Raw genomic sequence first — 16,985 nt, 5'->3', positions numbered from 1 at the left:
TAATGCAACAGCTGCAAAAAAGTGGAAAGCATGGAGTGTTAAAAATCAAATATACTCAATATTGTAGTATCTTTCTATGGTGACAGATAGTTACTAGACTTATGATGAGGATCACTTTGAAAGATGTCAAATCATTATGTTGTATACCTGAAACTAATAATGATGTATGTCAACAATACTCTAAGAAAAGAATAAACTATAATGAGTAGACAATGATTTTGTTAAACTATAAACAAGAGACATTTAAATATCACTGGGTATTAATTGTTTTTAAGTGTGATAGTGGAACTGAGATTAAGACAATGCCTTTCTCTCACCCAACTACCCATTTGAAATGACAAGGATTAAGTACAAAATCCTTTTGAGAGGTGAAATGATATGATGCTAGGACACTGGAGTTTTAAAATATTCTTACATCAAAAAGAAATGGGACAATATTTGAGAGAAACCAAGATGGTGGCATAAGTAAACACCTGAACTTGCTGCTTCGAACAAACACTTTAAAACTACAACTATTGTAAAAGACAAAATGGACTTCATCCAGAACCACAGGAAGGCTGGCTAAGTGGAAATTCTACAACTAGAAGGAAAGAGAAAAGTATACTGAGATTCAAAGGAGGTGTGGAAGTAAAGGAAGAGGTACAGTGGCACGCACACAGAAATAGCTGGCAATTAAGCACACGGCGGTCTTTTTTAATCCACAGGAAGACACAAGCTCCCAACTACTCTGAACTCCAGTTCTGGCTGAGACACTGGGGAACCAGACTCATACAGGGAGAAACTGGACTGTCTGGCTTCGGGCAGAACTCAAGGGCAGCTTTCTCTCAGAGGTGCTTGCTGTGATTACCGAGGGACACTGAGACCCAGGGGCCTCTTAGAGCAGGGCTGACTGGGAAGTCATTGCTGTTTGCTCTGCCCTGAGACTCTGTCTCACCCCAGCTGTTTACAGAGCCTTTTGCATATGAATGACCTGGTCCTTTGAAATCTAAAATTACCTACCAAACTGCAGCTGAGTCAGTGAGACCCAGAATATCTAAAAGAAGGCCCAAGGCCCCCACAGCAGCTTGCATTGCTGCACAGCTGGGCCTCATCTTGGCACCTCCAAAACCCAAACAAAGAAGAGGAATCTGCAAGTCTCTGTAGCTCCAGCTGGGTGGCCTCAGGCAGAGGCTAAATTAGCACCTCCTTGCAGATCCAAGAGCCAGTGTACCCAGGGGTCAGAGTGGGACCATCCAGATTACAACTCTTCAGATCCATAAGGGACACACTCAGGGGGTAGACTCAATGATCACCAAAGCCCCTCTGAAGCAAGTCTTGCCTCATAAGGGTATCTCCAGCATGGAAGTTCTTCCCATCGTAGACACAGCTGACCCTCAACAGCCAATTGGCCAATATCAATTCCTCCCAGTGATACTAACAACAATAAAGGCTTAACTACAACAAGACTGTGCACACAGCCCACAAAGGGGTGCACCAAGAGTGTCCACCTCAGGTAACTGGGGAGGCTGAGCCACTGGGCCCTATAGGACACCTAGCACACAAAGCCACTCTATCAACACAGAGAAGCAGCCAAAAAGCAGAGACAAAGAAACAGGTCACAAATGAAAGAAATAGAGGAAAGCAAACAACTGGATATAGAATTCAAAACTATGGTTATAAGGTTTTTCAAGAATTTTCTAGAAAAGGCCAATATATTTTAACACACACAGCACAGTTACCTAAAGTGCTTTCTAAGTATGTTGAAAGAACAGCAGAGGTGCTAACAACACTGCCAACAAGGTCCCAAAGCACAAGTGACTCCTATGGATTCCCTTCAACCTCTCCTCCCTCAGGAATTCCAATTCCAACAGCCCCATTTTATTTTGCTGGTACTTTATGTAAAGCCTATTTGCTAAACATTAATATTTGTACTACAGTTTTGAGTATACCATATTACACATTAATAATGAGCTAGATTTAAAAATCCTTTGTTGATATACATCTGAAAATCATGTCACATATAATAATAAAAGTAGCTTCCCCTAAGACAATCCCCATATGTTATGTTGCTTCCTACATAGAATATGTTATCCATTGTTGCTTTCAAGTGGACCAATTAAAATCACTGGCAAAAGGCTCTATTGAAAAATGGATAACTACTAAAAAAAAAAACTTTAAAAAATGAGTGAAAATATTAAAGAAAAGATATAATAATAAATAATACAAGAATAAACCTTTTCACATACTCACAAATGTAAATCTACTTTTGCCCTACCCTGTATATAATTAATCCCCCAAACATACATGCTGAAAGTTTAAACAAAGATTCAAATATTTGGACAGATACTATCTAACGATCTTTCCAGGGACAGATAAACAAGTAAGGCACAATTCACTAGGAGAGCTGGATTTGCTTGCTCATGTTAGAGGGACAGTAACTCCATTGTTAAAAAGCTTATAAACAAAATATTACAAGAATTTTTGAGTTTAGGCTTACCATATTTTCTTTCAAACAACTCTTCAACTTGTTTACGTAGATCAGTAATTCGAGCATTCCATTTCTCTAAAAATTGAAAGTTAAATCTCAATAATAAATCCCTGTTTAGGGGCACTAATGAGTTCTTAAGATAATCCAGTATCTAATGTTTTTTTACATAATATACCCTAATTTTTAATAACCGATCTTCATCTATATAATTTTACTGCTTTCCTAATAACTTTTCCTATCTGATAGTTCTTAGAATTGGTTCAATAGCAGATTATAGGGAATGTTTTAAAGTTTATTTTCAAAATATCATACCAAGTACATCTTTTTGGCCTATTATTTCTGAAAAATAGGAAAGCAGAAAAGAACCATAATACAGCACTACAAGATGGAGGTAAAAAAAAAAAGGGAGGTCTCCAAGGTGATTCAGAAAACTGTCTAAATTGTATGGAAATGAGACTTTGTGACAAGTTAAAATATTAACATGTTTTCTTAAAAATGTTCATAAGCTAAATGTTTTATCTATTCAGAATAGAGATCACAGCACAATTCACCACTAATATTTTATTTACTAGTAGTCCCTTCAAAAGGCTACATACATCATACACTAGAGTTTAGTTATATTAGCTGCTGGCAGTTACATAGAACAAGAAAAATTAAGATACTAAAATATATCTTAAATAAGGTTTTAAAGCCAAGAAAAATAATTAAATTACTAAGTCATTAATACCGATTTAAAGTCTACCTTTAGAAGATACAAAGTCTCATGCTTTGGTAAATCCAAACTATGTTTAAACAATGTAGTTACTTCAAACTGCCTGAGTTTTCCTCAGATTAGATTCCAAGACAATAATATATTTTAAAGCATGCCCCTAAAGAATGCTATAACTCTTGCTGAAATCGGTTTGGCTCAGTGGTAGAGTGTCGGTCTGCAGACTGAAAGGTCCCAGGTTCGATTCCGGTCAAGGACATGTACATTGGTTGCGGGCACATCCCCGGGGTGTGTGTGTGTGTGTGCAGGAGGCAGCTGGTCAATGTTTCTCTCTCATGGATGTTTCTAGCTCTCTATCTCTCTCCCTTCCTCTCTGTAAAAAAATCAATAAAATATATTAAATAAATTTTTAAAAAAAGAATGCTATAACTCTTATCACTAACAGAAAGAGTTGAGAATCAAAGAAAATAGGACTGTTTTTAACCAAGAACTTACCAAAGTTGAACTCCCTCACTTTCCGTTTCCCGGCGTTGGCAGGCTCGGTAGCTGGTGGCTGGGGTGGCTCGTTGCTCTTTGGTCTCTTGGAAGGTGGAGAATAATCATCGTCTTAAAAAAGAAAACTGTCATCACTAGGGGAACAGACTAAATGACTGACAGCCACCACCTATTAAATCCTCAACAATCGAAAGATATGAGGGGACATTAAATAATTATTTTAGTATTGTCATTTTCAGCATCTTTTTCCCAGTTACATTTCAAGTTTTCCTATATTTCTGAGGTGTGCTCAGGTGTATCTCTCATTTTTCCTGTTGTCTTCATTTTATTTTACTTTGCTTCATTTGAACTGACAGTATAAAATTCCCCTTCTCCTCTCATAACTTCTCTGAGATAGCTGCTAGAATTATATTCAATTTATCTTTCAAGAAAAAGGCTTTTAATAGAGACAGCTAGATAGGGAGACAAAATACAGCTTGAGTGGAAATATTTAAACTTTATATAAAATTCAAGCTTACATAAATAAGGGATGTTTAGTAACTATATATTAAACAACCTAAACACAAAATTTACAGAATTAAAGAAATAGGACTACATTAATTGTGAAACAAGTAATATTGATTTGGTCAATATAAAACCTAGGTAAAAAATGGGCAATCAGATATTTAAGCACAGAATATAGACTTTTCAAGACATGTGTAGTAAGAGTTCACACTAATTTCCTCATGGATATGTCTGTAACTCAACACTGCTACGATACCTTTATATAGCTAAAGCTAGACTTAAGGACATTTGGCTCAAATAAGAGTTATCACTTTCATTGTTTAGTCTCTGAAAATGACAAGTGGCACACTACTGAGATTTGTGCTCAAACACCATGTATAAATTATTGAAAATATAGTTTGAAGATATCTGTACTTAAAAATAAATAGAGAAGAAAATAATTACTGTGTTAAAGACACTAGCAATACCAAAAATCTAAAACATCAAAATACAAGCTACCTTTTTAGATCAGTGTAAGTTTCATTCTTGTTTTATAGTTACAGAAATAGGCTCCAAATGTTATGTGACTTAACCATGTCACATCATTAGATAGTGCACCTGATATTAGATTATGAGCAAAACTTTTTCTGGTAAACTATCAAACAGATAACATGAAATCCAAAATACAATGTTGCCTGAGAGAGCAACAGACACTAATCAAGGAAAAAATCTGACTGATGCCTAAAATACTTGTACCTCTCATTGCATCAGAGTAACCGACACTGTTGCCCTGGAGCCCTGACTTTGGGTTCTTCCTATAATGCCAACAGATATTCTGTGAACCTGTAATTATTTACTGACTATTCTAATCAACAGAAGAAAAAGGTACCAACGTCACCAATACCCGATAAGGTATTATTATGACCATCTATGTGCTAGGAAAGACAACGATGCTGATTTCAGGAAAACATCACATAGACAACTTATGACTCTAAAAACTTTTCATGTGTTGCCCAGCCAGCATGGCTCAGTGGCTGAGCACCAACCTATGAACCAGGAGGTCACGGTTTAATTCCTGGTCCGGGCACATACCTGGATTGTGGGCTTGATCCCCAGTGGGGGACTTGTATTAATAGAAGGAAGCCGATCAATGATTCTCTCTCATCATTTGTGTTTCTCTCTCTGTCTCTCCCTTCCTTTCTAAAATTAATAAAAATATATTTTAAAAATAAAACATTTGGGCCCTAGCAGGCTTGGCTCGGTGGACAGAGCACTGGCCGGCAGAGTGCAGGGTCCCTGATTCAATTCCAGTCAAGGGCGCATGCCCAGGCTGCAGTCTAGATCCCCCATAGAGGGTGTGCAGGAGGTAGCAGATCAACGATTCTCTCTCATTAACGATTCTTTCTTTCTTTCCCTCTCTCTCCCTTCCTCTCGGAAATAAATATTTACAAATAAATAAATAAATAAGCAAATAAATAAAACATTTGGCCTTCAATTCTGAAAACATGAGAAAAATAAACCCTCTTTTCCATTGTCCAGATTTTTAGAAGCTGAAGAGTATTTATATGGTAGTTTCCAAAGATAAAATGAAATATATGTTTCACTTATGAATATTATCAAGTATTTTAAACATTCAATATTAATATTTCTGCCCAAACATTAAGCAATGATATTTAAAACAAAAGTATTTTCCCTACAGGATAATGTCACCTAAAATATCTATAGATCATCACTTAAACAGGTTGTTAATTGAATTACATAAAATGAAAGCTGAAAGAGTATAAAATAAAAATGTAGCTGTAGAATAGTAATTAAGAATTGCAGTTATCAATCTCAATTATAATCTAAACTGTTCAAAACTGAGGTCAAGATGAAAGACCAAGAGTGCTTTTCTTTAGTATCAATACCTCATTTCTTCAGTCTATTTTACAAGAGAAAGAATTTAAAAGTACAAATATATTTACAAAAGTAACCTCAGTGATCATAAATAGGAAAAAGGCAAACCTGGGAGGATATTTAACAAGACAATAAAAGAATTATAATCTTTAATAAAGATTATAAAATATAAAAAAGTGATAAGTAATGAAGTTCAATCTACTAAATGTGAACAAACACAAAGAGATGAATTTAATTATTTGTGCTGATAAAATATCACATCACACATCAAATGAAACATGGAATTAAGTCTTAATAGCAATTAACTTAGCCACACCTTCCATTTTTCCTCCATTTTACTGCTATAAAACAACTATAATTGATGTTGAGAAAGCAGAAAATGTTTATTGACCTCAAAATCAAAATTTTTCCTTCTGTATCAGAGAATATCAAATAAAGCTCCAAGAGTTATTTCTAATAATTGGGTCCAGCAATAGTGCTGTGTTCTAAATAAGTGGTGTTTTAACATTATAAACAATCACTTTTTTTTTTTTAAAGGACATTTATTTATTTATTTATTATATATTTTATTGATTTTGTACAGAGAGGAAGGGAGAGATAGAGAGTTAGAAACATCGATGAGAGGGAGTCATTGATCAGCTGCCTTTTGCACACCCCCTACTGGGGATATGCCTGCAACCAAGATACATGCCCTTGACCGGAATCTAACCCAGAACCTTTCAGTCCCCAAGCCGATGCTCTATCCATTGAGCCAAACTGGTTTCGGCTAAACAATCACTTTTATATAAAAAGACACTTTCAGGATGCTTCAAAATTAAGCCCAAACTATTTATAACATCAAAATTAAAAGCTTATAAAACAAGTTGCAAAATATTTAATATGCAAAAGCTGTTATTCAGGACTATATAACAGTTACTCTACCAGTACTAATACAAATGACTCCACACCTCAAAAAATGGCAGCTGCAATCTCTAATTCAAGATTTGTATTTAGAAATAAATCTGTTTTTCTTTTAGCATCATATTTACAAATTTGCTGATCAATAAAACAGACTTCAGAGCTAAATTTTATTACTGCAATCTTATCGGTGAATGCATTAATAGGATATAAAACATTTTCTGATACTCTTATTTTCAATATAATAAAATTGGTAATGTTTATCAGATAATCTGACACTTATTCTAAGTAAACAAAAAATAAATTAAAATCAACCAGGCACTGTATTTCCTTTAAAATTACTCAAAGCTATTAATTTCTCTACACATTTCAAATTGATCCAGGCCATAAGTCCTCTAACACAAAATCTTCAAATGGGCCAGTGAGGGTTGGCTGGTGGAGTGTCATCCCACACACCGAGAAGTTTTGGGTTGATTCTCAGTCGGGGTTGTGGGCTTGAGTCCCAGTAGGGGTGTGCAGGAGGCACCAGATGGATATTTCTCTCTCCCTCCCTCCATCTCCCTCCTCTTTCTCTAAATTCAATAAAAGATATATTTTGAAAAAAACCTTCAAATGCTAAGCTACACTACTACAGATTCTATGAACTGTCCAGTTACATTTATAAAATAAGCACAATTAATTAAACAATGACAAACAGCAAAGCTTACTGGCTCTATCTTTAGAACATACCCAGAATTCAACTCCTTATGTCCACTGCCACGGGCCTCCTCTAAAGCACCATGCTATCTGCCCTAACAAATGTAATAGCCTGTAAACTGGACTTCTTGCTGCCATTATGCTCTCCTCTCAGATTTTGCAAGACAGCAGCCTTGCTTCTCAAAGGTCAAGGACAGAACCTGTCGCTCCTTTGTTCAAAACCCTCCAATGGTCCCTACCTACCCTGCTCACTTCTAAATCTCTGCCACCTAGTACAGTCCCTCCCCAGGGACTGTAAAATTGCTGGCTATTTGCAGAATGATTAAATGAACACTTGATCTCTAGCTGGTTTTGGCTCAGTGGATAGTCTGCGGACTGAAGGGTCCCAAGCTCAATTCCGGACAAGGATACATGCCTGGGTTGCAGGCTCCATCCCCAGTAGGGGGCATGCTGGAGGCAGCCAATCAATTATTCTCTCATCATTGATGTTTCTATCGCTCCCTCTTCCTTCCTCTCTAAATGCAATAAAAATAAATTTAAAAAAATAAATGAACATTTAAATAGTATAATTTTTAATTATATGCAAGAGTCAAATATTTACCAAGGTCTAAACATGAATTTCACACAAAAGGATGCCACCAGAAGATGACAGGTAAACAAATACTGTACCTCTAAAACAGAAATGATGCAAATTGCAGTCCATGTACCATATGTGGTAATGTGAACCAAGTATATGCAATATTTTGTTGAAATATTTATGTATATTTTTCAATGTATATAAAAAAGACGTAAAATTTAAAATGTCAAAGATAGTTTCACTTTGATGCAAAATTAATTTTTAAATGAATCCATTTAAAATCAATTGACAGAAAAAACTTTAAGTAATGGACAGGGTAAGGTTCACAGCAGAGTGAACATGTGAATGACTCAGACTTGGGAAACAATGCTCTAAGAGAGCTGCATGATTCGGAAACCTCTTTTAAAGCATAAGACTTCCCATTACTAGCTTGCCCATGATAGCTAGACCTCAGACAAGTGTGAGCTAAGGTTTTCTATGCATGCATCAAAGATTTGATAGCAACTTGAATTTACCCTCATATTTAGTCATGATGTTTTGTGAAATTAAGGCTTGCACAGTGGTATTATTCCAAGGGCTATTTCTCAAACCTAAGTCACACAGTTAGAAATGCGAACCACTGATTTAGGAACAAGGGGACCACCACAAATGGAAGAGCACGCCTCCGGCAATGGATAAGGAATATTGTCCTGCAGAGATAAAGCATCTGCTCAATGCCATAATGCCACATAATTTCAAATAAAGATATCATAGTTCACATACTGTGAAAAATCTGACAAACTTACGTGATGATCAAGTTCCTTTTTTATCTTTTCTACAAACTATTTGAAAAATGCAGAAAGATACAACAGGAGAAAATAAAAGTCAGCCACGGGCATGCAGGATTATCTTCATTTATTTTCTTCCAGTATTTTTCTGAACAAAACTAACATCATTCTCTAGATACACTTTTAATTTTAAACTTGCCTTATTCATAAAGGGCGGATGTTTTCCTCCAGTTAAACAAATGACAAGAGGGGTCTTTTCTGGATCACTCATCTATCTTTTTAAATCACACTTTCAGTGCCGGTATATTTTTTCTATTATCAGGATATACTAAAAGTTAGTTCTCTAACTATAAATATTTAATGAGTTTCTATCGTTTTGTAATAATCTTCTCAGGAAAAACAAAAATTTTTTATCAAATAGATATGCATGTTCTCATTTGGCCTGCCTTGTTAATATATCAGACTTAACTGTATCCTCTTTAATGTATGGATAAAAAAAACAATTAGCAATTTAATTGAGGCTGATTATAGTTCGCATACATATAGACTGAGTGGCCAGATTATTATGACCACCCCATCAGTACTTCATTGACACTTTCAAAATTACTGAATATTGAAAACTTCCTAAGCAAATACTCTCAAGGTTTTATTATTATTATTTTCATAACTAATTTACTTCGTTGTACTGATGGGGTGGTCATAATAATCTGGCCACTCAGTGTATGCCATAGAAAATGCTACTCTGTAAAGTAATTATTTATACAAACCTGTATTTCACTGTTCTTCTGAACATATAGCCACCTATATAGCAAAATTATATTATTTATTGACAAATTTGGATGATAAAGATCTTTATATGTTTTAGTTAAAAAAAAAAGAAAAGAAGAAAAAAAAAGACATTACTCCCTCCAAAGTCTTAAAATTGAAAGTATTGATATATTTCAGGTTCATGAGCCATTTTATAATTATCATTAACATCTCTTTAAAGGTCTTATTCTATAAAAGTATATATTTACTTTCTAAACAAGTTTAATACAGTCTTCATCTCTAAGATTTGATAAAGATAATCTAGTTATTTTCCTACTTTGTTTTGTCCTAATAAATTTAAATAATAATCTATTTTTTCTATCTGTATAGAAGGAACAAAGTTCAGTATTTATAATATTTATAACCTCTTAAGATTTTCTTCTTTGATAATTAATGAGGTTTATAACTAAAAACACACACAATTAAATCAATCATTTAATGCTAAACTAGAAACAATTCAAAATTGTTTTTAGATTAGTAAAATTATAGTAATGATAAAAATACATATTTATTATTTTGAGACATGAAAGATGAGAAAAATTCTCATGTTATGTGAAAGCTACCAATCAACTTATATTTTAGAAGCAATGAAGACACACATTTTGAATAGTTAGTTGTAAGTAGCCAAACACTATAACCAAGTGACAGCAGGAGAAGACAGATTGTTAGAGAGAGAGAAATAAAACCAAGGAAGGTTATGCAGCATTTCAAAAAAACAAAAACAAAAACAAAAACAAAAGATGTACCAAGATGTATTATGGAAAAAAAACCAAATCTATGAGAAATGTGATATATGTGTATTTTAAATGTTCATTATAATATTGCACATCATTTTTATAAAACTATATGTATGTATATACACACACACTCATATACATGTGTATACATACATCAAATTATTTTTAGATTAATACACAAAGTGAGTACAGGGACTTTAGAGTAAGGCAGGTGTAAATATAACTTAATATAGTTTAAATTGTTGTATTGTTTCAATATTTTTCCTTAAGAAGAACTTACTTTGAGGGGGGAAAATTTATAGAATAGAGCGAGGCACTTTAAAAGGGAAAAAGTCAATATGCACTTAATAATTATGAAATACTAGAGGTCCAGTGCACAAAATTTGTGTGTATGTGTGGGGAAAGCGGGGGGGTGTGTTCTCTCAGCCCAGCCTGCATCTTCAACCCAGGACCCCTCGGGAGATGCCTCTCACAATCTGGGACCACTGGCTCCTAACCGCTCATCTGCCTGCCTGCCTGACCGCCCCTAACCACCTCTGCCTGCCTGCCTGATCGTCCCAATTGCTCCCCTGCTGGCCTGATTGCCCCTAACTGCTTCTGCCTTGCCTCAAACCTGGGACTCAGGATTCCCTCCTCCAGTTGGTCACAGGCACCCGGGACCTGGGCTTCCCCACTCTGGCTGGCTGCAGGTACCCAGGACCAGGATCGGTTTTGCCTGGGCTGGCAGTAGCCTCAGAGGAACATGGGTGGGTGGTTTTGCCTGGGCCGCAGGACATGTGGCTTGTCCCTCTCCACGGCTGCAGGCACAGGCGAAGCCACTGGTGCCCTGGACTGCTGGCAGGCAGCTTGTCCCTCTCCTGGGCCATGGCCTGGCTGGTCCCCATTCCTCTGTCCCTAGTGTTGAGTGTTTGAGCCATTAAGTCGTGATAGTGTGAGGGCCACTTGCATTTAGCTCTTTATTATATAAGATGATACTGTTAATTATTCTATTAGCTGAAGTTTTAAATAATTCAGGACAAACTGGCTCATCTGCATTCATGCATTATGAAGAAGAAAAACTAGGTTTAAAGCAACCTGAGCTAAAGAGATTCGTTTAGACTATATTATAGCTACTGATTCAAAAAGTTTTTAAGAACAGGTTATATGTTAGCCTGCAATAGTATTTTAGGGGGAAAACTTGCTTTAAAAACTGACTGAACTATCAACACTCTCTTCCTCCACTTTACTCAAGTAAATATCAGTGTTACTGATATTAGATCTGGCTATAACAGTCTGATAACAGATTACAGAATCTGGTTCCATGTGTATCTGGTCTGGTCATAGTTTTCATTTTTTATTCTCAATTCCCAATGATAGGAAGTACAGTCTGGTCCACCGCTCATTTTCATGGCTTATGTTTCTTGTCTGAAACTCCCAAAGCACTGGGTGCACTGTTGGGAAGTGGGCTGCTTTGGTCACACATACACATATATGCTTCAATTTTTATCACAAGTTTCCTTTAAGAATGAATGAAATGCATACTTAGAAATGTGAATGAGACAAGTGTTTTTATGACCAGAAGTAAACTTTTGGAATCAAGGCTTTTCAATAACTAACCTTCAATAGTCACCTCAACTTCAGGGTCCTCACTTGTTTCTGAAGGGACATGTTGAGTAGAATCTTGAAAAAAATAAAATTCTAAAATGACATTCATTATAAAGCACTTTTTATATGTTCCAACATTTTATTGATCTGATACTCCAAAAGCAGCCTACTTTAAAATTTTACTGGCATTTTAATTCATCTCATATTTATTAAGATATATGATCCCTTCAATTATAAATAGGGATAAAAAAAACCAAAAAAATTCTGGAAAACTATTACATAATACCAAATTAACGGCATTAATGGACACAAAAAAACTTGCATTTTTAGGAGTAAGATTATAATGAAGTCACCGATATTTTCCTGATGTAACTAGAAAATGCTAGAATAAAAACAAAGGCTTAAAACAACAACAACTATTTCTCCTCTGCTTTCAGAAATCTGAAAATATAAACCTGCCGTTAGAGCAAGGCAGGTGTAAATATAACTTAATATAATTTAAATTTTATATATTTAAATAAAACCACAATTTTTCACAGTGGGGCCTTTCAGACAAAGAAAATGACTATACAAAATGCATTTGGGTCTATATGCCCTAATTTTATATGCAAGATACTTTTTAAAATAAAGTATTTTATTAATATTTGTTGTTACTGCACAAAACAAATATATGTACATCAGAATGTTAGTGCTAGAAGCTAGAAAGTATTTTTTATCAACTCTCTTTGATTTTGCAAAAGTTGAGAGATTAACTGATTTGCCAAAGATTATATTTATTGGTTAGTAAAAGAATAAAGACCAGAACCCAAGTTTGATTCAACTCTATTAACATTGTAATACAATAAAAATCTCCTCAAAAATAAAGTATTTGAAAAGCCTAGTATCTAATGACAGAATTGTAAATTGTGAAGTAATTCATACTGCTTGATGAACCCTGCCCCATGTATCTTATATATAGGTATTTCGTGGTAAATACTACCTATTCAAAATAGATTTTGTTACAGAGAAAACACATAATTACCTTCATACAGTAAAACATAAAAAAATAATTCATGCACACTATCTTCTATAAATAGATCTTTTAAAAAGAAACCCACTAAAATACTGTTTAAAATGAGCATCTTAATATTTCTGCAAGAAATGTATTCCATTTAGAAATCCTAATTCTGAAACTGAATTTAGAAAGATTAGCTAACATTTGAGAGACCTTAAGAACTCCCTCCACTCAGACAGGGTAAAATATCAGAGTATTAATTTTTAAAAATTAAATGAAAAAGCAAATATACAAAGTAAAAAGTTACAAGATATAATCAATTTTTATCCAGAAAATGAAGTACAATACAGCTAGTTTATGAGAGAAATAATAATTCTAAAATAAGACTCAGTTACATTACCCGTCATTTTCCTTGGGAACAACTTACAAAAACTTTTTTGAAACTATATAAACCACTTAGAAATAGGAAGCCATTTTATATGCTAACAGTTTAACTCAAGATTCCAGTAACTTAAAAATCTGTACCATAGTTAAATATTCATTCAATCCTGAGAGCAAAGGATGGCTAATAAAGAGAAAAAGTAGTTCATGGGGTAGATGTGGGTGTAAAAATAAGCAGAGGAAATCTTTCTTTTATTAATCTTATACAGAATGTATTACCCTACTCTAAACATGGCACCATGAGCCCTGGCCAATGTGGCTCAGTTGGTAGAGCACTGTCCCATGCACTAGTAAGTCACTTCCCAGGGTTGCAGGTTTGATGCCCAATAGGGCGCATGAAGTAGGCAGCTGATCAATGTTTCTCCATCTCATGAATGTTTCTTTCTCTTTCTTTCCCTTTCTCTATCTTTAAAATCAATAAAAACTTATTTGTTTTAGTGGCATCATTAAATTAGTATGTTTAAAAAGTAAATGTGAACAGAGCCAGTAATAATTAAATTCTAAAATATTGAAATATTTCCTTCTTTAAAAAAATGTTAATATGACACAAGACGACCAGAAAAAAACACACAAAAAAAGGTCAGAATTTTGCATCACGAAGTTTAACTTACCTAAGTTTTCATCTCATACGCTTTATTATTCAGTAAAATAAAAGAGGTATATTACATCTTAGGTCTAAGAAAAAAACCTGTTGGCTAAGAAAGCATACCAAAATAATCATCTTTTTCTTTCCAAATAAGGGGTTTTAAGGATAATATCTCTAGCTCTAGGTGAGTTGGCTCAGTGGATAGAGCGTCAGCCGGTGGACTGAAGGGTCCTGGGTTAGATTCCGGCCAAGGGCACATGCCTGGGTTGCAAACTTGATTCCCAATAGGGGGCATGTAGAAGGCAGCTGATCAATGATTCTCTCTCATCATTGATGTTTCTATCTCTTCTCTCTCTCCCTCTCCCTTCCTATCTGAAATCAATAAGAATATATTTTTAAAAAAAATATTATCTCTATAATATAGAACAAACATAAGATAAATATGGCAAAATTAAAATCCCTTTATTTCTAACCTTCTGCTGGTACTTCCACTTCTGTTCCTTCATTTCCCTCTGAAGAATGATGGCTTCCTAAAATGAAAATGAACCACATATAATAAAACAATAAAAACTGACATAGAAGAGAAACTACAGTGCAAAAAATTTACAACATATAACACAACATATACAAACTAATTCTTTAACTCCTAAGTAGTTATTTCAAACAATGCGACCTAATTCAGATAACATTTAACACTTCACTTAAAAACTAAAAAAATTATTTTAAAATGTAAAATGTATAGTGTCAACCTAAGTAGGTTTGGGGATTTATGGTTAGTTATTATAACTATGCAATATAATTACTAATAGATGTTAGAATTTGAGAAATAGAACAATTACGTTTCAAAGTACCATGCTCATCAGCCAATGACACACACACACAAAAACACACAAATCAAAGTAAAGTCTTTCTTTGCTCATAGACGTTAAATATAAACAAGTTCAGGTTTTGCTGTGAAATGTTTCCTGCTTTCCATTTTTACTATGGTGGAAGCTATGGAAAGTCAATCTTCATTATTTAGTCAAACTTGTATTTAAAGGACATTTTTAAGTTAAAATTTAAGATACTACCTTAGTCTCAAAAGCATTTTAATTCAGGTAATATACTCTGCCTGCTTCTAAAAACTGGAACATAAAGCAATGTATCAAGTTAGGCAGCCACGAGGTAAAAGGGCTCATCCTAATAGAGTAGAAGTTTTACTCACAAATAGGAAAATAGTCCACTAAAATATTAGAGAGCCACTTAGGATTAAGGATTAAGCACCCAAACTGCCCCCAAATATTCATCCTCTGTCCTTAAAATGTCTGAGCTACTAACATAGAAAAGGTTGAAAGTCACTGCCTCTGTGTATAAATATATTACCTCTGAGTAAATCCCATGGGGAAAGGGAAACAAAAAACTGAGTTTATTTTATCATCCACTGATAACTAATTTCAGAAACTATACATAAAACTAGACATGTAACACTGAGACATAGTTTGATATATATATTTTATCTTGATTTTTAAAAAACATAGATTACAGTTTCAAAAACTCTCACTCAGTGTCTAGTACTTTTGAATTTAAAATGCCATAATTATCTTGGGATTCTTTTCCACTTCATATTATGAAAACTCACCTGAACTCAAAAGACTAGATAAATCTATAAATCTAAAGCCATAAATTATTCTTTAACTTTTTCAATATACTTTCTCAACACACAGTCCCTTCCCTCTTTTTTTAAGATGTCAACATTTGGATTTATGAAGCATTAGGTTCTCTGACTCCAAGGTTGAAGAAAACAAAGATGTGAGTGAGGTCAAAGTAATGAAAGGTAATGGATAAGAAGCCAGCACTTAAAAAAGGAAAGCTCAGGAAAAAATAAGAACACTTAAGGTGGTTGTCCCACCTTCACAATGTTACATGTAAACAATGATTCTTTGGGTCCTTTTTGTTCTTTTTAAATCTGAAATAAGCAATTATATTTACATTAAAAATAAAGCTAAGGAAAGTAAATCTTATGTGCTCAAAGCCAGAATAGATAGTAGTATAAAAAGCCATCACAAATAGCCTATGATCATCAAGTCAGGGAACACTATACAAAAATTCTCAGAGCTAAGTATCAACATGACCTTATCGATATTTACATTACTAACTATACAATAAAAACCTTACTTCTGACTATTCTGATATAAGGTATAAATGTGTACTTTACCTTAAATATGAAAGTGTGTCATGTACCCATTTCGAGATTCATTACTAGATTCACAAAAGGGAAAATTGGTTTTGAAAAATTGTTGCTTGTGAAGTTCATTTATATGTTTTTCAAAAAAAAAAAAAAAAAGGCCAATACATTTTTTCCTTTTCCATTTAGAAAAGTAATAATACAGATATAAATACTAAAATACAGTCTGTCCAATATAAAGAATCATTAAATAAAAACAGTATGTGGGAAAATGGAAGTGAAAAGTTATATATACCTTGCAAAGACTTCGAAAGGGGGAGTTTGTCATCAACATCATCAGTTTCAGAAGGGCCTGCTTTGGAATACAAAGATAGTACTTCAACAGCAATCCCAAAAATATATTTTGGGTCACTTTAGTAAAGAAATTTGGGTGAAAGATATGGAATAACACAGCCTTTTCATGAAGAAGGGGAAAAAAAAAAAGGCACAATTTTAAAAAATGACTGACAAAATGAATGGTGCCAATTTATGGTCTGTGAGTGGGAAAAGTAGGATCAGGCAAATTCATATAGAGACAGTTAAAGAAATATTGAAAATGACTACAGACATATGGATTGAATGGGAATGATGTCTAAAATGGTGAATGTGGCTTTTTTAAACACGAAAGTGTTCATAACAGCAAACT

At 34.2% G+C, this 16,985-nt stretch overlaps 1 protein-coding gene across 13 annotated transcripts in view; it reads right to left on the bottom strand.

Annotated features, from left to right (window-relative positions):
* Nucleotides 1–16,985, bottom strand: part of GTF2I (general transcription factor IIi) — a 99,261-nt gene that overhangs the window by 31,599 nt on the left and 50,677 nt on the right. For 3 of the 13 annotated variants that reach the window (XM_036409345.2, XM_036409344.2, XM_036409347.2), the window contains 5 exons: nt 16,596–16,655; nt 14,610–14,666; nt 12,128–12,190; nt 3,672–3,782; nt 2,477–2,542 (listed from right to left, as the gene is read on the bottom strand). In XM_036409345.2, the coding sequence (XP_036265238.1) occupies nt 2,477–2,542; nt 3,672–3,782; nt 12,128–12,190; nt 14,610–14,666; nt 16,596–16,655 (357 nt within the window). The remainder of the gene's footprint in view (nt 1–2,476; nt 2,543–3,671; nt 3,783–12,127; nt 12,191–14,609; nt 14,667–16,595; nt 16,656–16,985) is intronic. The other 10 variants (XM_036409346.2, XM_036409349.2, XM_036409352.2 and 7 more) reach the window with 5 other exon arrangements.

This window comes from Pipistrellus kuhlii, unplaced genomic scaffold, assembly GCF_014108245.1.
Source record: "Pipistrellus kuhlii isolate mPipKuh1 unplaced genomic scaffold, mPipKuh1.p scaffold_m20_p_4, whole genome shotgun sequence".
Classification (NCBI taxonomy): domain Eukaryota; kingdom Metazoa; phylum Chordata; class Mammalia; order Chiroptera; family Vespertilionidae; genus Pipistrellus; species Pipistrellus kuhlii.
The sequence above is the reverse complement of the archived record's forward strand: the minus strand, read 5'-3'. Positions and strand labels throughout refer to the sequence as shown.